This window comes from Micromonas commoda, chromosome 9 (assembly GCF_000090985.2).
Source record: "Micromonas commoda chromosome 9, complete sequence".
Classification (NCBI taxonomy): Eukaryota; Viridiplantae; Chlorophyta; class Mamiellophyceae; order Mamiellales; family Mamiellaceae; genus Micromonas; species Micromonas commoda.
In genome coordinates this window covers 598063-624384 of record NC_013046.1, presented here as the reverse complement: position 1 = coordinate 624384, position 26322 = coordinate 598063, and the positions used below count along the sequence as shown (strand labels likewise).

At 67.0% G+C, this 26322-nt stretch overlaps 13 protein-coding genes across 13 annotated transcripts; 6 read left to right on the top strand and 7 right to left on the bottom strand.

Moving 5' to 3' along the window:
* Positions 1–56: 56 nt before the first annotated feature.
* On the top strand, positions 57–818 carry MICPUN_61335 (predicted protein; the record flags this gene model as incomplete). The annotated part of the gene is made up of 1 exon (XM_002504556.1): positions 57–818. The coding sequence occupies one exon, from the start codon at positions 57–59 to the stop codon at positions 816–818; it is 762 nt and encodes a 253-aa protein (XP_002504602.1).
* Positions 819–828: 10 nt separating this feature from the next.
* Positions 829–1440, bottom strand: MICPUN_108897 (predicted protein). Its single transcript, XM_002504239.1, has one exon. The coding sequence runs from the start codon at positions 1258–1260 to the stop codon at positions 880–882; it is 381 nt and encodes a 126-aa protein (XP_002504285.1). The 5' UTR covers positions 1261–1440; the 3' UTR covers positions 829–879.
* A 1336-nt stretch (positions 1441–2776) lies between these two features.
* MICPUN_102306 (predicted protein) lies at positions 2777–6649 on the bottom strand (the record flags this gene model as incomplete). The annotated part of the gene is made up of 1 exon (XM_002504238.1): positions 2777–6649. The coding sequence occupies one exon, from the start codon at positions 6647–6649 to the stop codon at positions 2777–2779; it is 3873 nt and encodes a 1290-aa protein (XP_002504284.1).
* A 195-nt stretch (positions 6650–6844) lies between these two features.
* MICPUN_85328 (predicted protein) lies at positions 6845–7840 on the bottom strand (the record flags this gene model as incomplete). Its single annotated transcript, XM_002504237.1, has 2 exons — positions 6845–7030; positions 7079–7840. The coding sequence occupies 2 exons, from the start codon at positions 7838–7840 to the stop codon at positions 6845–6847; spliced, it is 948 nt and encodes a 315-aa protein (XP_002504283.1).
* Positions 7841–9278: 1438 nt separating this feature from the next.
* On the bottom strand, positions 9279–11093 carry MICPUN_107431 (predicted protein; the record flags this gene model as incomplete). Its single annotated transcript, XM_002504236.1, has 1 exon — positions 9279–11093. One exon carries the CDS (start codon positions 11091–11093, stop codon positions 9279–9281), a length of 1815 nt encoding a protein of 604 aa, XP_002504282.1.
* Positions 11094–11285: 192 nt separating this feature from the next.
* Positions 11286–12794, top strand: MICPUN_84832 (Dicarboxylate/Amino Acid:Cation symporter family; the record flags this gene model as incomplete). Its single annotated transcript, XM_002504555.1, has 1 exon — positions 11286–12794. One exon carries the CDS (start codon positions 11286–11288, stop codon positions 12792–12794), a length of 1509 nt encoding a protein of 502 aa, XP_002504601.1.
* Positions 12795–13022: 228 nt separating this feature from the next.
* MICPUN_61329 (carbohydrate-binding module family 43 protein) lies at positions 13023–14537 on the top strand (the record flags this gene model as incomplete). Its single annotated transcript, XM_002504554.1, has 1 exon — positions 13023–14537. One exon carries the CDS (start codon positions 13023–13025, stop codon positions 14469–14471), a length of 1449 nt encoding a protein of 482 aa, XP_002504600.1. The 3' UTR covers positions 14472–14537.
* MICPUN_113372 (hypothetical protein) lies at positions 14529–15716 on the bottom strand (the record flags this gene model as incomplete). The annotated part of the gene is made up of 1 exon (XM_002504235.1): positions 14529–15716. The coding sequence occupies one exon, from the start codon at positions 15714–15716 to the stop codon at positions 14529–14531; it is 1188 nt and encodes a 395-aa protein (XP_002504281.1).
* A 450-nt stretch (positions 15717–16166) lies between these two features.
* MICPUN_61327 (stromal heat shock protein 70 kDa, chloroplast precursor) lies at positions 16167–19008 on the top strand (the record flags this gene model as incomplete). Its single annotated transcript, XM_002504553.1, has 3 exons — positions 16167–16358; positions 16626–16892; positions 16978–19008. 3 exons carry the CDS (start codon positions 16167–16169, stop codon positions 18724–18726), a joined length of 2208 nt encoding a protein of 735 aa, XP_002504599.1. The 3' UTR covers positions 18727–19008.
* A 180-nt stretch (positions 19009–19188) lies between these two features.
* On the top strand, positions 19189–20025 carry MICPUN_61326 (predicted protein). The gene has a single exon (XM_002504552.1). It carries the CDS (start codon positions 19223–19225, stop codon positions 19838–19840), a length of 618 nt encoding a protein of 205 aa, XP_002504598.1. The 5' UTR covers positions 19189–19222; the 3' UTR covers positions 19841–20025.
* MICPUN_50565 (predicted protein) lies at positions 20026–21303 on the bottom strand (the record flags this gene model as incomplete). The annotated part of the gene is made up of 1 exon (XM_002504234.1): positions 20026–21303. The coding sequence occupies one exon, from the start codon at positions 21301–21303 to the stop codon at positions 20026–20028; it is 1278 nt and encodes a 425-aa protein (XP_002504280.1).
* Positions 21304–21416: 113 nt separating this feature from the next.
* On the bottom strand, positions 21417–24800 carry MICPUN_61324 (predicted protein; the record flags this gene model as incomplete). The annotated part of the gene is made up of 1 exon (XM_002504233.1): positions 21417–24800. One exon carries the CDS (start codon positions 24798–24800, stop codon positions 21417–21419), a length of 3384 nt encoding a protein of 1127 aa, XP_002504279.1.
* A 308-nt stretch (positions 24801–25108) lies between these two features.
* On the top strand, positions 25109–26288 carry MICPUN_91621 (predicted protein). Its single transcript, XM_002504551.1, has 2 exons — positions 25109–25159; positions 25358–26288. The coding sequence occupies exon 2, from the start codon at positions 25364–25366 to the stop codon at positions 26126–26128; it is 765 nt and encodes a 254-aa protein (XP_002504597.1). The 5' UTR covers positions 25109–25159; positions 25358–25363; the 3' UTR covers positions 26129–26288.
* Positions 26289–26322: the final 34 nt, after the last annotated feature.

Here is a 26322-nt window from a genome sequence, read left to right as displayed (position 1 = left end):
CGCGCCGATCGGTGACGACGACTTGTGACCGATGAAGATCCGGATTGCAAACACTCATGGCGTGCGCAGGGCTGGCTCCCTCGCGTGCCCCGCGGGTCGTCACCCGGCGGGAAGGCGGCGCTTCAGCGTTCGCGCGCCCATCTCCACCTTCTCCACCTCCCTCGCGGCCTCTCGCCGCCAAAACCCCATGGCGAACCGCGCCTCGCCACGACCCGACCCGACGGCGCATCCCCGCCGCCCGCATCGTCGTCCCTCGCGCGTCCGCGGAGCCCGTGACTTCGCTGGCGGCCGAGCTCGCGTCGCTCGTCGCGCGCGGGTCCGATACTCGTGACGACGCGAGGGTAAGGGCCATCGTCGATGAGCTGGAGCGCGCGAGGGCTCCCGCGGACCCGCGCGCGCTGACGGGCGCGTACGAGGTGGCGTGGTCGGAGGGAACGATGGCGTGGAGGGCGCTGGTGGCCAGGGGGGTGTCGGCCATCGCGGGACGGAGCAGGGCCGGGCAGTGGTTCACCCCGGGAGCGCCGGGCCGCGCGCTCAACTTCGCCGAGCTCTTCGACGGACGCGTGACGATAACGGCGGAGGGGACGTTCCGACCCAAGCCGACGGAAGACGCGAGGCACCCGATCGGATTCGACGTGCAAATCGAGCGCGGGGACGCGCTCGCGTTCGGCAGACGTTGGACACTTCCCATCGAAGGGCCGGGGGAGTTCCAGATGCTGTACGGGGACGCGAACGTGCGAGTGTTTCGATCGTCGGGCGGCGTCGCCGTGCAGGTGCCGAGCGACTGGCAGAGACCGGCGGCGGAGGATGAGGAGTAGCCTCGTCGTTCGTAGGCTACGTTTCGTTGTTACATGCGCGTACATCGTCATATGGATATCGTCACGCCTCCGCCGTCGACGTCCCCCGCGTGCTCGTCGACGCGTTCTCCGCGCCCGTCACGTCGCCGGCCGTGTCACCCTCGGACCCGCTCCCGCCGCCGACGCCCATCTGCCCCCCCCTCGCCGGCGGCGGCTCCGCGCGCACCTCCGGCGTGATCGTCCTCGCCCTCTCCCGCTCCATCCCCGCGGCGGTTTCCTTCGCGGCGAGCTCGGCGGCCTCCTTCGCGGCTCGTTTGCGATCGCGACGGAGCTCCGCCGCGCGCAGCCGGATCGTCTTGAGCATCCGAGCCTCCGCCTCCGCGGCGCACATCTGTTCGAACCCCGCCGCGGATGGATGCAACGGCTGTACCAACGGCTGCAACTGCGAACGCGCGGCGACCATCGGCACGCGAGCGTCGTACGGGTGGTGTACGAGTCGCTCCTGTAACGGCTGTAACGGCTGTAACGGCGAGTGATGCGCCGCGGTCGGTCGCGGCGCGATGGACCGTTGACCGTTTGTGCCCTTCGCGACGGCTGTATTGTTCCCAATTGCGCCATACGTCGCGGGTAGAGCTTGGGACGACGTCGACGCCCCCATTGCGCCCATACCCAACGTGCCCGTACCCATCGCCCCCATCGTCCCCATCCCCATCACCGGCACGCTCGCGCCACCGGCCGTCACGTGGTGAATGTAGGGCACGCCCATCGCGTTCGCCAGCGCGGGGTGTTGGTAGTGCGGCTGATGCGGCGCCACCATGTTGACCCGGGGCTGTTGACGATGATGCTGCTGCTGCGCGAAACCCATCATCGGATCCGCCGTGCCCATCGCCCTCCCTCCCGCGTACACGACGTACCGATCGTCGTACACGACGCGCGGTCGCGGTGCCTCGAGTCTCTCCTGTGCCTTGCGGTACTTCTGGAGGAAGCTCGCGACGTGCGTGCGCGTCAAGCCGGAGGTGCGCGAGCCCGCGTCGCGCTGGTGCATGAACTCCAAGATCTTCGCTGGCGATTGGTTCAAGCCGTGCGCCGCGGTCGCCGCGAGGGACTCGCGGAACAGCGCCTTGAGATCCTGCGTCCACGTCAGGCGCTTCTTGGGCGATCGCACGGGGCGGTCCGCGCCGCGTTCCGGGGCGTCCGAGCCGCCCGCGCCCCCCTCGGCGGACGCCTTCGCCGCGGCACCCTCCGCCGCACATTCCCCGCGTGGCGAGTGTTCCTCACGCGGCGAGGGGCGCGACGGGCTCGGGGGCTCGTCGTCGTCGTCGCCGGCGGTGCGCTCCTGCTCGGGGGCGTAGAGCCTGAGTTCGGGAGCGATCCAACCGTCGTGCCACCAGTACGTCCGCGACTGGCCGAGGTCCTTCGGCCGCTTGTACACCGGCGGTGGCGGGCGGCGGCCCATCGCGACCCTCTCGCGGTCCCCTCAGCTGCCCGTCTCCTCGAGGGACGCGGACGAAATCAAATCTCGCGCCCGCGCCCCAACCGAGAGAGAAACTTCGACACTGGCGCTCGCCCGGTGCACTCGCCCGGTGCGCTCGCTCGGATTTCGTGGTACGGCGAGTCGGTGCGTGCGTGCGAGCGTGCGCACCGACCGCCGCGAGATGTGTCCGCGGCCGGCCGCGACGAGAGCACGTGATTCACGAGGAATTGCTTCGGGTGGGATCAAATTTTGGTTCGGCTGTCGCTGTAGAGCTGTCGTCTGAAGTGATCGAAGTGATCAGCAATCTGTGTGAGAGCGTATGAGAGCCAGTCAGAAAGATTTGTCGAAATAATAATGAACTTTCTCCTCAGGAACTTCGGCCCCCTCAGAATCTTTCTCGAAGACTATCGCAGGATCCGTGGATTTGGTGGAATCGCATTTTTCACACGTGTTCTTGCGAAAAACGCCAATCGCGGGCTGCCCTCGACCGACTGTCTATATTCACTCACACTCGCTGGTCACCTCCCGCCGCGTACTCCCTCGGCGACGGAACGTTCGTCATCCTAACCCCCTCGTCGCTCACCGCGACGCCCCCGCCCGGTCCCCCGATGTCGGTGAACTGCTCCTGGCCGTTGGACCTGGATGTGCGCAGAAACGAGCCAAAGTCCCCGCCCCGGCTCCCCGGCCTGCTACCCCCCCGGCTTCCACCCCCGGGCGTGAACGCGGACGCGGACGCGGAGAGCTGCGGCGTAGCGTCGGGATAAGGAGGAGGAGGCGGCGGGGGCATGGGAGGGACGACGTCCATGTCGAGAGCCCTGGCCGCGCTCGGGGACTTGCCCACAGCCTCGACGACGTCCAAGTCGTCGTTGCCCGGGTCGCTAAACGCGTACTCGTACGCGGTGCCGTCGGCGCCGTACCCGAGCTGCCCAAACTCCGTCAGCGGCATCTTCACCACCACGTCGTGCATCGTCTCCACCAAGATGCGGGTCATCGCCAGCCACGGGAAGAAGATGGCGAGCCACCACGGGATATCGCCCTGATCGTCCCAGAGCTTGCAGAAGATCAAGATGAACCCGAGGGGAAAGCACGCGAGGTGCAGGGCGTCGATGAGGAACCTGGGCGCGTCCCGACTGAACGTCTCCTGGTCAACCCTGCAGTACTTGTACGTCCTGGCGGTGAGCGCCGCGATGGACGGGATGAAGGGCGACAGCAGCACCGCCGGGTGGTTGCCCAATCCGTCGCCGTGAAAATACGCGTACCCGAGGATGCACGCAAACCAAACCGCGGCGACGAACATGGCAACCTCCCACCACAGAAACACGAACGCCCTGGGGTAGATGAAGTTGACGATGAACCTCCCGGCGGTCCTCGCCATCGGGCCGTGGGGTTGGCCAAACTTGAGCGGCTTCTTGTCCCGTCTCGGGCCGTCCACCCACAGGTGCTGCACCGCGGCTTCCTGCACGAGCAGCGCCAGCACCGCGAGGTTGTCGCTCGCCGCGCTGTACTGGTACTGGAGGTACTCGACCTGCTCGTCGTCCAGCCCGGGCTTGGGGGTGCTCGGCCTGGTGGGCTGCTTGGGCGTCTGCGGCCGGCTGCTGGCGTGCATGACGGCCAGCGCGGGCGCCGCGGACGCCGCCTCCGCCACCGGCTGCTGAGCCTTTGACTTCTCCGCAGCCTCCGCGTCGGCGCGCTCCTTCTCCTTCGCGAGCGCGGCTTCCTTCGCGCTCTCCAGCGCAGCCTTGCTCAGCTCGGCGTCCTTGAGAGCCTTGGCCCTCTCCTCCTCCGCGGCTCTCTTGGCGTCCTCCGTGGCTCTCTTGGCGTCCTCCGCGGCGGCGAGTTCAGCCTCGAGGCGGCCGATCTTCGTCGCCTGCGCCTCGATCTGCTTGACGAGCGCGGGGTCGGGCGACGCGGGGGCGGGCGCGGCGGTCTTGGGCGCCGGGGACGCGGGCGGCGTCGCCGTCGGCGTGGGAACTTCGACGATGATCTCCTTGGTGACGACGCGCTCGGGGCCCTCCACGGGAACCTCCTTGATGATCTCCTTGGTGACGATCCGTTCCGGGCCGGGCACCTCGACTTCCTTGATGATCTCCTTGGTGACGATTCGTTCGGGGCCGGGGACGGGAACCTCCTTGATGACTTCCTTGGTGACGACCCGTTCGGGGCCGGGCACCTCGATCTCCTTGATGACTTCCTTGGTGACGATCCGTTCGGGGCCGGGCACCTCGACGACGCGTTCCTGAACCTTCGCCTTTTGCGCGCGAAGCTCTTCGTTTTTTTCGCGAAGCTCGTTGGTCTGTTCCACGGAATCCCTCAGAGCCTTCTCGAGGGACGTCAAATCAGCCTTGGCGCCGCGCAAGTCATCCTTGATCTGCGAGAGCTCCTCGCGGAGAGCCTCCTTGTCCGCTCGAAGTCGTTTGGCCTCCTCCTCGGTGGAGGCGCGAATCTCCTTTTCAGTCGCGAGCAGCTCAGCCGTGCGTCTGTCCAGCTCAGTCAAGCGGAGCTGCTCGGCTTCCTGCAGCGACGTCAGCTTCCTCACCTCAGCCTCGTGCAGCAGCTTCACGCGCTCAGCCTCAGCCGCGGCGAGTTCCTTCTCCTGGTCGAGCGCGAGCTTGTGCTTCTTCTGGAGCGTCGCAATCTCTGCTTCCAGACCCGCGATGACGCCCGGTAGGTCGTTCGTCGCCGACGCCCTCGCGGTGTCCCTCGCCAGTCGCACCTGCTCGGTGAGCTTATCAATCTCCGCGTTGAGTCGCGCAGTCTCCTGCTGCTCCGACGCGAGGTGATCCGCAGTTTGCTTGAGCTTCGCCTCGGCGGCGATGAGCCTCCAGTCGCTGCCGCTGTTCTGACCCAGCAGCTTGGTGTTGGTCTCCTCCATCTCGGCCAGTTTCTTGGCAAGTTCCTCCTTCTGCTCCTGCAGCACTCGGATCCTCGCGTCCGCTGAGGAGAGCTGGTCCATCAGATCCCTCGCGCTGCTCATCGCCCTATCCGCGTTGGTCCGGGTGTCCGCCTGCAGCAGCCGCAGCTGGCGCTCGAGCTCCGCGCGCTTATCGTCCGCCTCCCGCCTCCGCTTCTCCTCCGTCCCGCACCGCTTCTCCGCCGCCTCCACCTGAGACTCCAGATCCGCGCAGCGCTTCTCGGCGGCGGCGACTGATTTTCTCAGCGCGGCGTACGCATTGCCGTGCTCCGTTCCCAGCAGCATGAGCTCGCGCCTGTGCCGGTCCTCCGCGTGCTGAACCGACATGCGCAGCGCGTCCGCCTCCGCCCTGGCCTGCGAGTCGTTGGACGCGTCGTCCCTCACGGCGTCGTACATGGCGCGCCACTTCTCAGCCTCCGCCTTGAGCACCGAAGTCGACGCCGATTCTCTCGAGAGCGCGTCGCGCAAAGACTCAATCTGCTCGGCGAGCTTGGCGGCGTCGCGTCTGTGCGCGGCGCGAACATCGGCGCATTCGTCGTCGAGGGCGGCGCACCGCGCGGTGACCCTTCGAAGGTCGTCGGCCAGTCGCCGTCGCTCGACGTCGGCGGCGGAATCGATGGAACGCGCAGATTCAACGGGAACCTCGCGCTCCACGATCCTGTCGACGTACTTGACCACCTCCTTGACGATGACCTGAGGCTCGACACTGGGGCCCGAGTGGGGAACGCCGGCGGCCGCGACGTGGGGCGCCGGGGACGCCGGGACGATCGGCGGCGGCGGACCGTCCCGCACTGGCGTAGCCACCGGCGCGTCGATCCTCTGCTCGACGGTTGCGACCACGTGCGTCTTACCCGCGCGCGCAGAGGACCAGCGCGTGAGGTCTGTCCGTAGCCGCTCCATGTCTGACGTGACGGCGGCGACGATGGGGTCGAGGTCGGCGCGCAGGCGCTGAACGGCGGCGGCTTCCGCTCGGACCGACTTGGTCAACTCCGCCGACGCCTTGGCCAACTGCTCCGCGGATTGCTCCTCCTCCGTCTGCTTCTGCTGGAGGACGAGGGAGGCGAGGCGGAGCTCCTCGAGGGCGTCTTCGATCGTCTTGTTCGCGCGCTTGTTCTGGGTGGCGTACCACTTGCGGTGCGTGGACATGCGCGACGCCGCGCGCTTGATGTAGACGTCAGCCTGCTGGTAGCTCACGATCTTGTGGCTCTCCATCTGCTCCTTGGTGTCCCACCACTCGCCCTCGAGCTCTTTCCTGGCCTTCAGCGCCGCGTCGAAGTCGCCGCCTCCCAATGCCTTGTGGACGACCAGCTTGAGCTGGTTCACCTGGCTCTCCACCGTGCTCGCCGCCTGCTTCATCTCCTCGTACGAACGGGCGTTATTGGGGTCGGCAACCCATTTCAGGTCCTGCGGTCGCGTCGTCCTGGCCCCGATAGCCGAGGGGCTGCCGTAGGGGTCGTGCCCGACCATCGCTACCGGCGGTCTGCGGACTCAGACGCTCGGTGGCACGGGCGATGCGCGCGCCTGGACACTGCGTTCCTCGGAGAACCCAAAAGCGCGTTGGCGATTTCTCCATTTTCTCGTCGCGGCCAACGGTCAACGGTCAATTTCCAGTTGAACAACAGTGGCGGCAGGTGACAACCTCTACTAGACTACTAAACGCCGCTAGAACGACGCCATAAAATCGGCGATGTCCAGCGTCTGATCCCCGTGCGCCACCGCGTTCTTATCCTCCGGCACGAACAGCCTCGGGGCGCTCTCCTTGCAGTCCACCGACGGAACGCCGCCGTCGTCCTTGACCACCGCGCCGTGCGCCTCGAGCCATTGAACGCACTCGTCGACATCCTCCGGCTGCGCCCAAGGGGGGTCCACCCGCGGTGCCCCGTCGGTACCAACCACCGGGTCCCGCTCGCCGTCGCCCGGGACGTACGCGCGGTGCAGCGTGAAACCCAAAACCCGGGCGAGATGCGCCACGGGAACCCTCGGCTGGAACGCCTTGCACGCCACGGTGACGTGCCTGAACCGAACCTGCTCGTTCCGCTGGCTCATCAGGTCGCCGGTGCCGCTGTGCCCCAAACTGGGCGCCGCGCCCAACAAACGGAAGTACTCCACCGCGTTGTCATCCTGCAGCGCGGATCGAACCGCCAGCGCGTGGGCGATCGCGGGCTCCGTTCGCATCGCGCACGCCGTCGACAGCACCGTGTTGATGTTGCTCCCAGTCACGCCGGTGATTGCGCTGTACAGCACCCTGTACGCCAAAAACTCAACCTCCTGACCGCTCACGCCCTCGCCGTACAGCGTTTTCAGCACCGTCTGGCACTGGTTAAACTCTCCCAAGTCCTGGTTCGCCAGCGCCACCCTCGCGTGGTGCTCGTAAACCTCCGCGGTGAACGAGTTGCGTATGCGCTGCACCGTGAGATCCTGCCGAAGCGCCTTCATCTGGTCCTGCAGGTAAAAGTACGATTCGCCCGCCGCCTCCGTCTTGAGTCTGCGCAACGCCTTCTCCAGCACGGGCTGGGGCCTGACCGTCGCCGGGTCCGGCGCGGACGTCAGCCTGAAGTACGACTTTTCGAGGTTCGTGTTCGTGCCGCGTATGGTGAGGGAGTCCCAAAACTCCTCCTTTTCCTCGTCGTTGTCCACCCCCGCGGCGACGAGCTTCATGCTCTTCAACCGCTCGTGCCTCTCCGCCGCGAGCTGCGCAGCCTTCTTCCCGCCTCCCACGGCCTCTCCCGTGCCGAACCGGCCCATCCGTCGCGCCCGTTTCGCCCGCTCCGCGTCCGTGTCGAGCTCCTCCTCCAGCGGAACGTTCGCGTGCGAGCGCTTCTTGTCAATCGCCGCCGACTCTCTCTCTTTCGCCGCCGCCTCCCTCGCCGCCTCTTTCGCCGCCGCCTTCTGCGCCTTCGCCGCGGCTTTCTGCGCCTTCTTCGACTGCTTCTTGGACGGATCCTTGGGCGACTCGGGCGCCTTTTGCGAGGCTTGCGCGTGCTGATGCCCGACGTAGCCCCCCTGGTATGGGCGATAGGTCAGGCCGGGCGAGTCCACGCGTTCGGGCCCGCTTCCCCCCGGAACAGGCATGAGGTCCCAGTCGCTCACCCCCGGCTCGTTGCTCCACAGCGCGTTCATCGCGGACGCGCGCTCGATGATCCGCTTCAGCTCGTTCGTGACGCGTTCCTTTCGACCCGGGTCGTGCCTGCACGCCTCGAAGCATCGCTCGACAAACGACTTGAGCGCGGGGGGCCAATCTTTCTTGCCGCCGCCGCTCGCCGACTTGCCGCCGCCGGAAGACACGCCGGCGACCTTACCCGCGGACGAAGACGCGGGCGGCGCGCCGGCGGCCTGCGCGTAGCTCCCGGGCGCAGCGGCCGCGCCCGCGGGTCTGAAACCGGCGATGGCGGGGTTCTTCTGCAGCGTGACGTTAGGGGGCGGCAGCGGCGTGACCGCGTGACCGGCGGAAACCCCGGCTGGCTGGTATCCTCCTCCGGGAGCTGGGGCGGCCGGGTACCCGGGCTGCGGCGCGACGGGTTGGGGCCGGCCCTGCGCGGCGTAGTAGCGACGCCACGCCTCCTGGTTGGCGTAGTAGGCCTGCCACGCGGCGGTGTGCTCGGCGGATCCGGGCGCGGGCTGGCCGGGCTGGTGGGCGGCCACGGCGGCGGGCGATGCGGCGGCGGCGCCGTGCTGCTGCACGTACTGCTGCGCGGCGGCCTGGCGGGCGTAGTAGGCCTGCCAGGCGGCCGCCGCGCCGGGCCCACCGTGAGGTCCGCCTGGGGGCTGCATCGGTCCCCGCCGAACCCCGCCCTCCGATCACCCGCCCTGCGCCGCGCTGCGTTCCGGTTTCGTCTCGGTTCGCGCGCCTCCTCCGGCGTCTCGCACCCGTGAGCGCCGCTCGGACTGCCGAATCGAGTCGATCGGCGCGCCGAGGCGCGTGGGGTTGTGAGGCCCGTGAGCGGCGGCGGGCTGGACCTGGGTCCTCCGGCAAAATTACAAGCGAACCGCAACTGATGAAGTCGATGCGCAGACAGGATGCGAGGGAAAGGAAAGGACCGGCAAAACAGTGAGTTTATTTCCTCCGGCTCTACGGTTCGTCGCTGCGGCTCGGATGTCAGTCGAAGTCCACCACGCCGAGGTCCCCGCTGTCGCTGTCACCCTCGCCGTCCTCCGAGCCGCTCGACTCGTCCTCGAACTCCCCCTCGTCGTCGTCGTCGTCGTCGTCGTCGGAAGAGGCGCCCTCCGAGCCATCCTCCTCCTCCTCCTCCTCCTCCTCTTCCTCCCCGTCGTCGTCGTCGTCGGACGGTTCGGCGCTCTCGTCGTCCTCGGAGAACGCGTCGGAGTCCACGTCGATCTCAACGTCCCCGTCGCTCTCCTCTCCGTCCTCCGCCTCGTCGTCGTCCGCGGCATCAAGCGCCGAGGACTTGGACCGGGGCGCAAATGGCGCCGCGCCCACCGCGCGGAAAAAGTCCCTCGCCGGAGCCGCCGGCTGTGTCGCAAAGAAGTCCTTGGCGAGACCGCCGCCCGTCCCCGTCACCGTCACCGTCCCCGTCCCCGTCCCCGTTCCCGCGCCTCCCGGGGCGGCGGATCCGCTCTCCCACCACCAGGACCCCGCCTTCGCCATCGGAATCCCGCCCTCCTCCGGCTCCGCCAGTCGCGTCGCCGCGGGTTTGGATGGCGCGCCATCCCTCGTCGGCTTCTTCGCCGGAACCGGTTCGGCCGCCGGTCGCGTCGCCTCCGCCACCAGCCGTGTCGCCCCGTCCGCCCCTTCCGTCTCGTCGCCGTCGTCGCTGTCGCTGCCGAGGAACGCCGCCAGCGCGCGCATCTCCACCGTATCTTTTTTCCTTCGCTTGCTCTTCGACCCCGCGCGTCCGCCCGTGTCGTCGCCGCCGCCGGCCGCGCTCCTCGCCGCGCGTGCCGCCGCGACGTCCGAGTTGAAGAACTCTCGAGGTAGGTTGAACCTATCCGCTGTGTCGCCGGCTGGCTCGCCGCGACGTCCCCAACCGTCCCTACCCGTGGCGCCGTCGCCAGCCGTGCCGTCCTCCTCCTCCTCCTCCCCCTCCTCCTCCTCCTCCTCGTCGCGGATGATCTCCGTCTCGTCGTCGTCGTCTCGTCGGCATCGTCCTCCCCCCGCCACAGTCCCCACAGCTGGACTTAGCCCCGGCAGCTGGCACAGTTTGCGAAGCGTTCGGTTCGACGCGTCATCTGGGAACGGCGTCCAGTCCGGGGTGGCCGGTACGTTCGAAGCGTCGTCTTCAAACGAACCCTCGCCTTTGACGTGCGTCGTCGCCCCCGTCGCGTACGTCACGATAACCTTGGAGTTTCTGACGCGGCCGTCGATCTCCAGAAGGTCGCCCGGCCTCAGCGGCTGGCGCTCGTCGCTCCCGTCGTTCGCCAAACGCCGCGTCTCGTCGTCGGAATTTACGTCGGAATTTACGTCGTCGCCGCGAAGGGCCTCGTCGTCGTCAACCTCCGCGCGCATCCCCGGACGTCCCGGGTGGATCCCCTCGCGTTCCATGCGGAGTCGCTCGTCGAACTTCGGCTTCGCGGGGTGGACGTGGATGGTACCGCCTTTCCACTTGGTGCCGTTGTACGCGTTGAGGCATCGGCGGAGCGCGTGGTCGTCGGGGAAGGCCACGGTGACGAAGGCGTAGCCGCGGCACGGCGGCGGCCGCGACGGCGGGAGTCTGTCGCCACCGCGGCCTTTCTTCTTACCCCGACCGCCCGCGCCGCCGCGACCCCCTCGGCCGCCTCGGACAGAGGGCGCGAGATCATCGGTTCGGCCGTCCGCGAAGAATGGGGAGTTCTCCTTCTCCCTGCACACCTCCAGGTCCGACACCGCGCCGAACGGGGTGAACCTCGCGCAGAGATCGTCGTCCAGCAGATCGCGCGGCAGACCGCTCACGTGTAACCTGGTAGCGGCGCTCATCGTTCCCTCGGACCTGCCCCACCCGCACCGGGCGCCCCGCGAAGTGTGGCGGCGGCGGCGACATTTTCGTCGGCGGTGACAATACAAGTATAAGAGGGGATTGCGCGGTGGGCACCTTCTCTCGGAATTATTGGAGCAGCCACTTGGGATCAGCGCGCGAGGACGGTCATGAGGGAGGTGGAGATGAGGGAGATGTCGAGCTCGGACGGCGCCTCCCTACTCCACGGCGGGGCTGAGTCCTCCTCCGGGGACGCGCAGGGCGCTCGGCGCGACGGCAACGACGCGTCGTCGGGGCGGGTGGACCACGACGAAAACGCGGAATCGTCCTCATCCTGCCTCGGCGCGCTCAAGGCTGAGCCGCTGCTCATCAAGACCATCGTCGGCGTCATGCTCGGAATCGTCGTCGGCTCCATTGTCCGCGCGGCGAATCCGACGCCGCGAGCGGTGGAGCTCATCGGCTTCCCGGGCGAGCTGTTCATGCGCCTGCTCCGAGCGCTCATCATCCCGCTCGTCGCCGTCACCATGTCCCGCGGTGTCACCTCCCTGTCGGCGCGGTCCGGGGGTTCCGCGAAGAGGGTCGCGAAGCGGCTCGTCGCGAGCTACGCGCTCACAACACTGGTGGCGTGCGCCCTGGGCATCATCGTCGTCGAAATCGTCCGTCCGGGGGTCGGCGTCGTCGTCGACGGAGCGCGATGCGACAAAACCGTCGTAAAACCGTCGTCAAAACCGTCGCCGCCGCCGCCGAGCGTCGTCAACGCCACCGCCGGCGTGAGCGCGGTCGATTCGCTCCTTCACACCGCCCGGAGCTTCGTTCCCGATAACATCGTCGAGTCCGCGGCGCGAGGCGACGTGCTCGGGGTCATAGCGGCGTCGCTCATGTTCGGAGCCGCGGTGAGCGCGTCGCCCGGCGATTCGGCGGCGCCCACTGTGGCCCTCCTCGACTCGTTGAACGCGGCGATCGAGGTGGCGGTGGGATGGGCCATCGGATTGATGCCGCCCGGCGTGTTGTCGTTAGTCGCCGGGCGCGTCGCGGGTTCGTGCGACCCGGCAGGGACGTTGGCCGCGCTGGGCAAGTACCTGTGTTCGGTGTTGCTCGGGTTGGGGATTCACGGCGGAGCTGTTCTGCCCGCGATGTACGCGTTGGCGACGAGGAACTGGAGCGGGCGGATGATGCTGGGCCGGGGGAATGAGACGCCGGGGTGGCGCGCGGTGCTTCAAAAGGGCGCCCCCGCGCTCGTCACCGCGTTCGCCACTGATTCCTCGTCCGCGACGCTGCCGGTGACGCGGCGGTGCGCCAAGACGTTGGGCGTCCCCTCGGCTCTGGCCGATTTCGCCCTGCCCCTCGGAGCCACCGCGAACATGAACGGCACCGCGCTGTACGAGTCGCTCACGGTGCTGTTCATAGCGCAGCTGCACGGGGTGGAGTTGGGGGTGTGGGGCACGACGGTGGTGGCGACGACGGCGACGATAGCGGCGGTGGGCGCGGCGGCTGTGCCCAGCGCCGGGCTGGTGACGATGCTCATCGTCCTGCAAGCCGCGGGGCTCGAGGAGTTCGCCGGGGACGTCGGCGTGTTGGCCGCGCTGGACTGGTTCTTGGATCGGTGCAGGACCGCGGTGAACGTGGAGGGGGACCTGATGGTGGTCGCCGCCGTGAACCACTGGGAAGGGAACGACGCGGAGGATGAGGAGGACGCAAGTTAGAAATCGCCTAACTGTAAAATGACACAGTTCTCGTATGTGCATTCAACATGGTGATAATTCACTAATTGACGTGGTTTCACTCGAGAAACGTATGCGAAGGAGTCTGAATCCAGATTTTCGTTATTCAGGCGCTGTCCAGCACTGCAAGACGATAACACCCGCATGCGTTTTCGAGACCTCTCACTGAGAGGCGCGCGCGGGGAGTAGCTCCGCGCGGCATCCGTCGACATGTTTTCCGCGATCGCCTCGGCGGTATCGGGACGGGGACGTCGCGAGGAGAGCGTCCCGCTGCTCCCGCGCGACGTGGAGGCCGGCGCAGACGACGCTGCGGGCGATGCGCGATGCGGGCGGAGCCGCGGGATGATCGCCGGAACCAGCGCGCGCGATGCGCTCGACGCGGGCGACGGCGCCGCGCCGCGCCGTCTCCCTCGCGGCGTCATCGCGCTCGTCTCGCTCCTCGCGGTCGCGGGATGCGCCGGGTACTCCGCGTCGGTATCCGGCGGGCGGCACGGGGCCGCGCTCGGGGCCGCGGGTACACGGCTCCGCCCCGATCGGTGGTCGTTCCACCAGCGGAGCCGGCCGTCCGCGCTCGAATCCGTCAACCCGTGGCGCGGGCGGGACACCGAAGGGCTCAAGCTCGCGACGAGGCGAACCGCGGCGCCGGAGTCCCGACGGGGCGTCGTGATGGCCGGACAGTGGCCCGGATACGGCGCGGCGAAAAAGTCCAAGTCACGCCGCGACGACGATGAGGAGGAGGAGGAGGAGGAGGAGGAGGACAACGGAACGCTCGTGCCCGTCCTCGGCGACCAGGTGGTGACCGGCGAGTCGACGCCGCGGCGCGGCGCGGTGACGAGCGGGCGTCGTTCGCGCCCGTGCGTGTTGAAAGACGCCGTCACCGACGAGCAGGCGCAGGCGGTTCTCGATTTCGCGTGCGCTCCCGAGAGTGGCGTATCCTGCGCGCCCATCGGCGCGGGCGGGGCACTTGAACGCCCCAACACGCTTCTACGGGACCACGCGGCGTGGGCCATCGACCGGTACTTTCGTTTACGTTCGCGCGAGCCCGACGCGTTCCCGCAGCGCGACTGTCACTTTGTCGGCGTCGCGTCGCTCGACGCTCCCAATAACTTTTACGTCTCGACGACCGGCGCGTTGGTCCGGGTGAACCCCAGCGTGGATACCATCGCGAACAAGGTGACCGTCCCGATTGAGGGCGTCGTGTTTAGCAGCGGTGTCGGGGCGGTGCGCGGGACGCTCGTGTCGAGGCGGGGGGGGGGTTCGAACGGCGGCGGGGGTTTCCTTCGCGACGATCCGCTGAGGCCCGAGGCTGGCGTTAAGACGACGTTTAAGTTTTGGGCCGGATCGACGGCGACGCGGTCGCGCGGGGAGGGACCGTGCGTGGTGGAGACGACGGTGGTGTACGACTTCGACGGGGACGGCGACGCGGACCGGACGGAATCGTTCGAGCTCGTCCAAGTCCCACGCGAACCGGCGATGGCGCCGGTGGAGACGAAGATCATCGGGCACAGCGCAAAGGCGAGGGGCGCGAGGTTCCCGCGCCGAGTCACCGACGCCAGGGTTTCGCTCCTCGTTCGATCGCCCAACTGCCCGGGGGAGGTGAACGTGTGGGAATCGTCGGCGACGTATCCGTCGTTCCTCACCGTCCCGTACCGCGAGTAGTCTAGCTGTAGATGGAACATCACACGCGAGTTGACGCGAGTCTAGCTAATATCAACTCTAGAGACGAAGACGTCGACCCTGTTGACGCGCGCACACCTGGTTGTAGTCGTTGCAGCAGCCGAGGAAACCCGGCGGCTGGTTCGGTAGGTTCGGGCTCCAGCTCGTGCACTCGAGATCGCAGCAGCACACGAACGCGCTCTGATCGGACGTCTGCAGGCACGAGTTACACTGGGGAATGCTCGAGCACGATCCGGCTTGCGTCTGTTGCCCCGGATTTTGGGGTTGTTGTCCGACGCCCGGCTGGAACTGTCCAGGCTGTTGCCCGGGAAACTGTCCAGGCTGTTGCCCGGGAAACTGGCCCGGCTGTTGCCCGGGAAACTGACCGGGAAACTGGCCCGGCTGTTGCCCCGGGAACTGACCGGGAAACTGACCCCCTGGGAACTGACCCCCCGGGAACTGACCGGGCTGGGGCGTAAACGTGGGACCGACGGGCCGGGGCGGTTGCGACGGGAATCCCGGCAGCGGCGGCGGCCTCTCCGGCCTGGGAGGACCCGCGGGCGGCCGCGGCGGCCGCGGCGGTTTCGGCGGCCCCGGAGGCCTGGGCGGGCACCCGTACGGCAGAGGCCTGGGCTGTTCCCACGCGCAAGCCTGAAGCTCTTCGTTGAAGTAGCTGAAGTCTCCCTCCGCGCAGAGGTACGTCGCTTGAGAGAGGCACCCGCCGTTCGCCTCGCAGTCCCAGCACGCGTAGTAGCGGCGGCAGTTGCACCCGGCGCAGTCGCACGCGCACTGCGCGGGCGCGGCGTAGTACCTCGGTTCGGAGACGTTCAGGCAGAAGGCGTTGGGACCCGCGGAGCTCGTGCGCGCCCTACCCGCGCGCGCGCGTGAAGTTTTTCCACCCGCCGACGCGCTCGCCCGTCGCGGGTTGCCGAACATGTCCAGCCCCAACGCGTCCGCGACCGCGCGCCAGAACGACTCCGCGGGGAGCGCATCCCCGACGCGCCCCCCGCCGCTGACGTCCACCTGCTCCGGCTCTTCCCTCGCCGCCGCAGCCGCGTCGAACGTTTCCTCCTCGTCGGCGAAGAAGAGGAAGGCGTCCTCGTCGAGGTCGAACCCGTCGTCCTCGTCGTAGTCGTCGTCGATGCGTCCTCCCGGCGATGCGATGGGCGAGGGCGCTGCGCGGGTGCGCGCCGAGGCGCGTTGAGCGAGTATCGCGAGCACGACCGCGGCGAGCAGCAGCCGGGGCATGTCGACACTGGGACGACTCCGACGACACCGGGAAAAGCCCAAGCCTCGTGGTGACTGGCTGCTGGTACGAACCTTGGAAGAGGGTGAACTTTTTGCGTGTGACGTGGCACCTTTCGGCCAAATGCTTCCATAGCCTTCTGTTCCGAGTTCACGGTTACGGATAATTCGATCCCGAAGCGCAAACAGTCAGGCGAGAAGAGGTGAATTAGGCAAATGCATCGCTATCCATTCGAGGGTCACAGACCTCGAAACGCGTTTCCGAGCCTCAGGAATTCCCGGAAAGTGCTTACGTAGCCCGAGAAAGGTGCGGAATAAAGCGGCTCAATCGTCGCCGGGACGGGGCACAACGCACGCGTCGCGACCAAAGCCGTCGCACCAAATCCAACTCTTCGAGTCGGAAACTTTCGTCAGAGACACAAGATGAGCGCTCGTGTCACCGCTCAGCCCACCATGGCGTCCGGCGCCGTGAAGATCGGCAAGTCCTTCACCGGCAGCCGTCAGGCGGTCGGCGTGTCCGGCTTCGCCGGCAAGCCCCTCAAGGCTCGCGCGGTGTCCATGGGCCGCCGCGTCGCCGCCCACCAGCCCCTCCGCGTCGTCGCGGAGAAGGTCGTCGGTATCGACCTCGGCACCACCAACTCCGCGGTACGTACCCCCTCGCGTCGCCCGCCGCGCCCACGCTTCCGGCGTTCCTCGGACCGGCATCAGCACGCACGCGTCGTTTGGAGCCTGCTTTTTTCAGGGTTGGAGGGTTTCGGTTCGCGGCCGCGAGGAAGCGCGAACGCGCGATGTCTCGGGCGTGCGCCGACCCGCGGACGCCCACATCATCCTCGGGCGTGACCACGGGGCGCGTCCGGCGGGCGGTGCCCCGACACGCGCCCCGAACCACCGCACCCGAGTCCCCACCTGCAGCGAATTAATTGGGTGCCCCCTTTGCGGCCGCCGACACCTGCTCGACTCGTCCAACAAACTCTGATCGCCTCGTCTCCTCCCCTATCCTCGCAGGTCGCCGCCATGGAGGGTGGCTCTCCCACCATCGTGACCAACTCCGAGGGTGGCCGCACCACCCCCTCCGTCGTCGCCTACGCCAAGAACGGCGACCGCCTCGTCGGCCAGGTCCGTTCGCCCGCACCCCCCGATCCGTTATCCACTTTCCGGCGCCGACGGCGGTGGAAGGAAGTTTCTTTTCCGCCCGCTCCGACGACGTAAATTCCGAGACCCTCGCCCGTCGCTGACGCTCGATGCCTCCCAATTTCCCCCGCAGATCGCCAAGCGTCAGGGCGTGGTCAACCCCGAGAACACCTTCTTCTCCGTCAAGCGCTTCATCGGCCGCCGCTGGGACGAGGTTGGCGAGAAGGACCGCGAGGTGCCCTACTCCGTGGTCAAGGGCGACACCGGCAACGTGAAGATCAAGTCCTCCGTCGCCGGCAAGGACTTCGCCGCCGAGGAGATCTCCGCGCAGGTCCTCCGCAAGCTCTGCGACGACGCCGCCTCCTACCTCGGCGACACCGTCACCAAGGCGGTCATCACCGTCCCCGCCTACTTCAACGACTCCCAGCGCCAGGCGACCAAGGATGCCGGTAAGATTGCCGGCGTCGAGGTGCTCCGCATCATCAACGAGCCCACCGCCGCGTCCCTCGCCTACGGCTTCGAGAAGAAGTCCAACGAGACCATCCTCATCTTCGACCTCGGCGGCGGTACCTTCGACGTCTCCATCCTCGAGGTTGGCGACGGCGTCTTCGAGGTGCTCTCCACCTCGGGTGACACCTTCCTCGGCGGCGACGACTTTGACAAGCGCGTCGTCGAGTGGCTCGCCGCCGACTTCCAGAAGGCTGAGGGCGTGGACCTCATGAAGGACAAGCAGGCGCTGCAGCGTCTCACCGAGGCTGCCGAGAAGGCCAAGATGGAGCTCTCCTCCACCGCCAACACCGCCATCTCCCTCCCCTTCATCACCGCCACCGCCGACGGCCCCAAGCACATCGACACCAACCTCTCCCGCGCCAAGTTTGAGGAGCTCTGCGACGACCTCATCACCCGATGCAAGGTGCCCGTCGAGAACGCCCTCCGCGACGCCAAGCTCTCCCTCGACGACATGGACGAGGTGATCCTCGTCGGCGGCTCCACCCGCATCCCCGCGGTTCGCGCCCTCGTCAAGAAGCTCACCGGTAAGGAGCCCAACATGTCCGTCAACCCCGACGAGGTTGTCGCGCTCGGCGCGGCTGTCCAGGCGGGTGTCCTCGGCGGCGAGGTGTCCGACATCGTCCTTCTCGATGTCACCCCGCTCTCCCTCGGTCTCGAGACCCTCGGCGGCGTGATGACCAAGCTCATCATGCGCAACACCACCCTCCCCACCTCCAAGTCTGAGGTGTTCTCCACCGCCGCGGATGGCCAGACCTCTGTCGAGATCAACGTCCTCCAGGGCGAGCGCGAGTTCGTCAAGGACAACAAGTCCCTCGGCAACTTCCGCCTCGACGGCATCCCCTCCGCGCCCCGCGGTGTGCCCCAGATTGAGGTGAAGTTTGACATTGACGCCAACGGCATCCTCTCCGTCTCCGCGGTTGACAAGGGTACCGGCAAGGCGGCGGACATCAAGATCACCGGCGCCTCCACCCTCTCCGAGGACGAGGTCGAGAGGATGGTGAAGGACGCCGAGTCCAACGCCGAGGCTGACAAGGCGCAGCGCGACGCCGTCGACACCAAGAACTCCGCCGACTCGATGTGCTACCAGACCGAGAAGCAGCTCGAGGAGCTCGGGGATAAGATCCCCGAGGACACCAAGGAGAAGGTCAAGGGCAAGGTTGCCGAGCTCCGTGCGGCGATCGAGGCCGACGACCTCGCCGCGATGAAGGAGAAGCAAGAGGCGCTTCAGCAGGAGGTTATGGCGATGGGTCAGGCCATGTACCAGGGCGCGGGCGCGGGTGGCGCGCCCCCCGGCGGCGAGGGCGGCGCGCCCCCCGGCGGCGACTCCAAGCCCGACGACGTCATCGACGCCGAGTTCTCCTCCGACAAGTAAGCGAATGTAAGCCTTCACTTACCGGGGAGGGGTGATTCAGTAGTCGATCACGCACGCGTCGAAGATTCCCGGGCGGCGTTCGGAAAGACGCCCGGGGTTTTAGAGCGTTGAGCGCGGCTGAGAGGGACGGGAGTTTTTTGCGCATCCCGTCTTTGACCCGCCGCGATGGCGCATTGTCCACATAGTCGATCAAAACCGCTTGCCTGCTCCCGCGCGCGGCGCAGTATCATCACGCGCGAGGGGGCGTAACACGTTATTAATATGAAAGCCATTCTTTGCATGCACGCCGGCGGCCGGTCTTCCTCGGGCTGTTTTCGGTCGGTCGACTAAAATTGTCCGAACCACGTTTCCTGTTGCCCGAACCGCCCGGCAAAAAACACGGTTCGCAATTCGTCAACGGCTACCGGTTTCATCGTTGCTCGCCTCGAGGGTGTTGCGAAACGGTTCTCCCCCACTCGTCGGGCGCGCGCGGTGGAAGGCGACGCGTCGGGGAACGATGCGCGACGACGGCGGGATGCGAGTCGGCGGCTCGCAGGCTGACGAGGGAACCTCGCTGCTGATCAACTCGGCCGGGTCGAGCGGATCGGTCAACGGCGCGAAGTGGGACAGGAGGCTGGCGCGTTGGGCGCGCAAGGATCTCAGCGCCCGCGTCCTCCTCGCCGTGGTGCTCGGGATGCTCGGCCTGGCGTCCTCGTCGATGCTGGTCACCGTGGAGTCCGCGGACGACGGCGGCATTCGACACAGCTGGATCCAGAACCTCGCGATGCACGGGGATCCGCACGTCGCGGTGCACGTGGCGGGGGACGTCGCCAACAGCATCGCGAAGCTGAGCGAGCCGCGCCTGGTGGACGTGCTCTCGTCTGAGTTCAGCGAAGCCATGGAGGGGAGGCACGTCAAGGCACTCCGGGAGAAGTGGGCGCGAGGCGAGACGGACGGAGATGACCGTCGGGTAGACATGAAGTGGATCGAGGTTCCTCGATCGGAGGCGAGGGCATCGCGCGAGGCGGCGAGGGCGCGCGCGGAGGACGTGTTCGCATCGCGCTTCGGTGCGCAACACGCGTGGGCCGCGGCCGATCGAGCCTCCGCGCGCGTCAGCGCCTCGGGAGCGTCGTGAGCGCCATCGGCCGACATTAGACCTTATCATCAGGCCCCCGGGGACACACGTGCGGATTCACGAGGCTCACAGCGGAGGGGATACGACATAGCTAGACGACGAGAGACGACGCGCCTCGCTCCTACCCGCAGGGGGGTCGGTTCTCGCAAACATTTAAACATATTATTCAACAGCCGGTCGCCGCTCTACCGCACCTTGATCATCTTCCCGGCGCTTTTCCTCATTTGCTTCTTCTCCTGCTTCTTCTTCCACGCCTCCTTCTCCGCCGGGGTCATCTTCGCCAGCTTCTCGTCGAGGATCTGCGCCGACGTCTTCTTCTGGTTAACCTTTAGATCCTCCTTGAAGTCGTCCTCCTTGCGCTTCTGGCGAGCCGCCGCCGCCTTCTCGCGCTGCCCGGGCGTCAGCTGGACCCTGCCCACGACGTCCACGAGCGCGGGGACCAGGTTCATCACGTCGGTCATTGCGCCCGCCACCTTCTCGGGCTCCGCGGGCATCGTGAACTGAAACCGGAGCGTCTTGGGGTGCGGTGGCGAGCCAAACTTGGGAGGAGCCTCGTCGGTGCAGTGCACCGCCACGAGCGACGCGAGGCCGTTGGCGACCCAGGTGGACTCGCCGATGACCTTCACCACCTCGGGGGTGAAGACGACGTCGTTCGCGAGCTCCGCGGACTCCGCCTTGATCACCACGTCCTTGTGCGTCACCCGTTGGCCGTGGTCCCGCTTGGGTACGAAAGTCTGGCACAGCTTCTTGAGGTCCTTCTCGCCCTCCGCGCCCTCGAGGTTCTCGATGAGGTCCTTGGGCCCGAACGCGAACACGGAACCGGGCTGAACGCACTCGTCGTTCATCAGACACTCGATCACGCAGTAGTCGGGGATCGATCTGCCCTGAAACGCGGTCGCCGCGGAGTAGAGATCGTGCCTGGGCTTGAGCTTCAGCGTGATCATGGCCCCTTGGCAGAATCTGCGACCGCTGCACCAGATCTTGTACTCATCGGATGCCTCTTTGGACAGCACCGAACCTTTCCTGGGGGCCACCTTCTTGGGGATGTCGCCGACGGACGCAAACTGGGATTTGAAGATGCCGTTCTCTGCGCAGAAGGCGTCCTCGAAGGCCAGCGCCAGCTTCTTGTTCTTGGCGTCGCCCACGAGAAAGTTGACGAACCAGAGGGTGATGATGACGAGTCCGATGCCCTCGTACCGCCACTCGAACATCGGCGGATAGTTCTTGAACTTGGCGTGCCGGCGCTCTTCCGCGCGGATGCGAGCCGCCGCCTTCTCCGCCTCCTTGTCAACCGCGTCGAAGACCTTGCCGGCCGCATCCTTGAGCCGATCGGACTTTTGCTGCGGTGCGGCGAACTCATCATCATCGGCGTCCCAGTCCGCGCCGCTGGCGTGCGCGCCGCGCGCCAGGAGGAGCGCGGCGAGCAAAGCGCACACTGCGAACAGCCACCATCGGCCCCGCATGCCCGACGCCTTCGTGCGCGTGGGTGAGTTGTGTGCCAGCCGATCCGCGAAAAGCGCAGCTCGGAAACTTTTACCTCAGCAGGCGGGCAACGGTCGAACTTTTCGCTAAAACGTCAAAAGTGAAGGCTCGCTCGCTTGGACGCGCTCTGGAACGTCCCCCTCTTCCACTCCCCCCTGTGCACCTCCTTCAGCGTCTTCCTCATCGTCTCCGGCCTGCATGGCTTACCCAGCGTCCCGTCCATGCCCGCGTCCCTGGACTCCTGCTCGTACCCGGGACCGCCCTCGGCGGAGAGCCCGACGATGATCATGGGCTGCGCGTTGCCGGCGTCGCGGAGCTCGTCGCCCGTCTTTGACGACCGGTACGCGCTCTCCATCGCGCGAATCTCCCGCGTCGCCGTCGCCCCATCCATCACCGGCATCATGGAGTCCATCAGTATCAGGTCGTACAGCTTCCCGCCCGCGTCCACCCTCCGTCGCACGTGCGCCACAGCCTCGGCGCCGTGCAGCGCCACGTCCAGCGTGACGCCGCTGCGCTGAAGCGTAGCCTTGACGATGCGAAGTTGGAAGTGGTTATCCTCCACCACCAGGACGTCGAGACCGTCGAGTTCGTCGTCCTTGAAGCCGTGCTTGACCTTGCTCGCCGTCGACGCCGGTTCGGGTTTGGCGACGGTTCGTTCCGGGATGGCGTCGTTTTTTTGCGAGCTCTCGTCCACCAACCGTTTTTGCGGGCTCGGGCTCCCGTGAAACGCGTACGGATCCTCGTCGGCGTCGTGACTGGCGCGCGACTTCCTGTGTTCGGAGTTGGCGCGTGTCAGGTGCTCGCTCTCGCCGAGCTCCTTGAACCACGCGCCGGACGCGGAGTGGTCGAACTTTTCCCTCCGCCTCTCCTCGTCGTTTGTGGGGTTGGAGACGTCTTCGCTCGGGGTGGCTTGATTCGACGGCTCCGCCGCCGTGGGGTTCGCATCGTTCGCGGCGACGTGCGCGAGGACACCGCACAGTGCCTCGTGCACCTCCTCGCCCGTCGCGTTCCTGGCGACGACGACGACGTTGGAGTCGTTGGCGTAACGCCTGTGACGTGACGGTTTCGGGTCTGACCCGACGTCGTCGCTCGCGTCCGAGGAGAACAAGACGACGGACCCCCGCGCGCCGGCGGCGGCGAGGAGGCGCTCGTGACGCCACGAGTTCTCGTCGTCCCCCTCGTCGTCCGCGGCCATGACCAGCACCGGGTAGACGTCATCGGTTGAAGCGAACTCCGACAGCTGCGACGCCGCGTCCGATTCGTGTTCGCATTTGTCTACTTTCGCCCCGTACGAAATCAACGACGACGCGACGTGTTCGACGTGGTTGGCGGACATGGCGCCGGCTCCCACCGCGCCTCGCGCACGAAGGAGCACCGCCCCAACCGTTCGCCCAGGGGGAAGCGGCATGACGGGCACGAAGTCGCACTCGCTCTCGTCACGCGACGTTCGAAGCAGCGGCACCGTGAACGAGAACTGATCGCCGGACGCGTCTCCGGACATGGAGTCGGACTGGCGCCGAATCAACGAACCGCCCATCGCCGTCACCACCGTCTTGGCCACCGTCGTGGACAGATCCAGCCTGCGCCGCTTGGCGAGCTCCTCGGGGGTGACGCCGACGCCGAGTGAGTGGGGGTTTCCCGAGTTGGAGGCGTCGCTCGGATGCGAACCGACGCGACGGTCCAGGATCAAAGACGCGGTGAACGTCGCGTCCGTCCACTCGGGCAGGTCCGACGTTTCAAGGCTTTCGTCGCGGGACTCGTCGTTGGGGTCGATGACGGGCGCAATCTCCATCTTCCTCGTCGCGCCCAAGCTCGCGCTCAGCCTCACGCACGGCGGCGCGCCCCTCGCCCGAGCAGCCTCGACGCCGCCCGCCCTGCGAACGACGGAGGGCTGCGCCGCGGCGGTTTCGCAGAGCGTCGCGAGGGCTTGTCGAAGCAGCCGGGTGTTGGCTCGAAAGTGCTCGGTGTGCGTGGCGGCCGGGGGCGAGATCTCGCACGTGAGCTCGAACCCGACCGGGATGTTCGCCGCCTTGACCACCAGATCCTGGAGCTTACCCAACGTGAAGACGCTGCTCGGGGGGTCCGTTTCGTCGTCCCCGTCGAAGGACTCGCGGCTGACGCGGCTGAACCTTCGACCGGGGGTTGGAAGCATCGGCGGCAGCGGAAACGCTCGAGAGTCGCCGCCTTCCTTCCGCCACGCCACCCGCGGTAAACCCACATCCTCGCCCTCTTTGCCCGTCATCATCCTGCCGCGCGCGTGTATCTCCCCGTGTACCTTGCTGTACTGCGCCGCCTGGCTCACCAGCTCCCTCATGGACTCCGCGCTGGTCAGGATGGCCCTCTGGAACCTGCGAACCTGCGAGGGCGTCTTTTCGCCGTTCTCGTCGTAGTCGGCGCTCATCTGTCCGTACCCGACTATGGCGTCCAGGGGCGCCTTGAGCTCGGCGCACACCGCCCTGATGTACTCCCGCTGTTCGGCAACCTGCGCGTCGGTTCGCTGCGCCGCTTCGTCTTCCGCCAGGTCCATGATCCGCCCGCAGCCCGTGACGTACAGCATCGTGCAGCTGAACTTTGCGAACGCGTCCCCGATGGCGTACCCGAGGTCGAGCCGCGCCGCGTCGATACGTCCGGAGACGTGCAGAAAATACGCGGTCGGGAACACGCACCACGACACGACGTTAAACACCGCGAGCGCGTATCCGAACTTGGCGTCCTTTCGCACCCCCGCGATCGCGCTGTACACCGCCGAGCCGGCGAGGCACCGGGACAGGTGCGAAATCACGTAACCAAAGGTTGCGACGCCGACAAAGAGCGCGCCGTTTCTCACCGCGGGCGGCGCCGGCGCGAGGTTAGCGATGAAGCACCCGCACACGAGCATGAGAACGTCCGCCTGGACCAGCCGGATCGACGGCGGGGGTATGTACACGCCGTCCGCGCCCCTGTCCCTCTCGAACAACTTGACCGCGGCGCTGACGTAGTCCACCGGGGGTTCCCTGCTCAGCGCGTACAGCTGTTTGGCCAGGACGATCATGACCGGGGTGCCGAACAGCCACTCCAGCAGCCTCAAGCCCGATATGCTGAACCCGTCGGCGGAGGACACGTGCCAGTTCTCGCCCCGGACCATCTGCAGGTGCGCGAACGCCGCGCAGGCGTTGACGTACGCTGCCGACTGAAAGTGCCTCGATCGATCGGGCGACGCGGTCATCGCCGCGTTCACCAGCGCGAAGGCGGTCGCCGCGACGAACATGGCGGCGGCGAAGACGGCGACGTCGCGACTGCCGCCGATGGACGCGTCCGTCGCCGCGCACGTGCCCCCCGTTCCCTTCGCCCCGGACCCGCCGTCGCCGATGGGGCACCCCGCGAGGTGCGGTGCGACGAGGGCGTTGAGAGCCACAAGCGCCGCGAACAGCGCCAGCAGGGTCGAGCCCTGGATCTCGTCCCCGCTCGATACGCGGGGACGACTCATGGTCGTGGCCATCGCGCGGTGTCAACCGCCGCGGCGCCTCCGCGTCCCGCTCGCGCGTGTGCCAGTCCCGCGTGTGAAACCTTCCCGAAAGGCACGTGACGGAGCGTATCGCCTGCGGAGGACCACCTGACCGCGGTCTGTGATGACTCGTCAGACGTGGATAAATCGCGAGTTTTGTATGAGTTTCAGTCACAGCAGCCCACACTGATCTGCTGGTCTTCAACTCTCCCGCAGCTCGAAAACCAAGTTTCCGCTTCCCCCACCCATCCTCCAACCTGGTCTCAGTCCCCGGACGCTGACCACATCGAACGCGCGCAGCGTCAGGCGCGTCGCTCAGGTCGAGTGTCGCCTCGAAGCGAACGAACACACAGGTGCGACGCTCGCTTCTGCTCGCTCCCACAGCCCGAACCCCGGGGCGAGGGCCCGAAGGGAACCCTAATAAAATAATCCGTTCGCCGTAGGCTGTGGGGCTGTGCGAAAAATCGACCCGCGCGGCCACCCTTTCGCCGCGCTGATCCCGCCCCGAGGCCGCACCCAGCCGCTGACGAACTTTCCATCGCACCATTCAGGTAACGATGTCGCGCTTCATGTTCAGCATCGGCACGGTGCTGCGCGAGACCGGCCAGGCGCTGGACCGCATCGGCTGCTCCATGCAGGGCAGCAACGCGTTCCGCGAGGCCATCTCCAAGCACCGCACGATCATGGGAATCTACGAGAAGACCCCGGCGCTGCCCCGCGCGGGGTTCATCGCCCCTTCCGCGAGCGTCATCGGCGACGTCACCATCGGCGAGAAATCCTCCGTCTGGTACGGCGCCGTCCTCCGCGGCGACGTCAACTCCATCCGCATCGGCTCTCAGACCAACATCCAGGACAACACCGTGATCCACGTCGCCAAGACCAACGTGGGCGGCGTCGCGGCTCCCACGATCATCGGCGACCGGGTCACCGTGGGTCACAACGCCATCCTCCACGCGTGCACCGTGAAGGACGACGCGTTCGTCGGCATGGGTGCCACCGTCATGGACGGAGCCGTGGTGGAGAGCGGCGCGATGGTCGCGGCGGGTGCGCTGGTCACGCCGGGCACCGTCGTGCCAACCGGCCAGCTGTGGGCGGGGGCGCCCGCGAAGTTCATGCGCGAGATGACCGCGGAGGAGAAGGCGTTCACGGTGACATCCGCGGAGACGTACGCCGAGGTGGGCGCGGTGCACGCGGCTGAGAACGATAAATCGTTCGAGGAGCTCGAGTACGACAAAGCCGCGCGGCGGATGGCTCGAGAGCGGGATCCGGACTATGATTCCCACCTCGGCATCGAGCGCTCGCAGGTCAAGGTCCAGGTCTGAGCCGCTTCTGACGCTCGGGTTCGTTTGGAACGCGCCGATCGATCCGACGACGATCGGGCGATTCGTCCGTATTCTCTCCGCGTTGCGACGTGGTTGTACCTTGTGCTGTAGAACCCTTCCGTAAACTGATTTTTGACTCAACTTTTACACACTTTATGTTCTGCTAAGTGAACGCTAAGGGTCCTTCCGTGAAC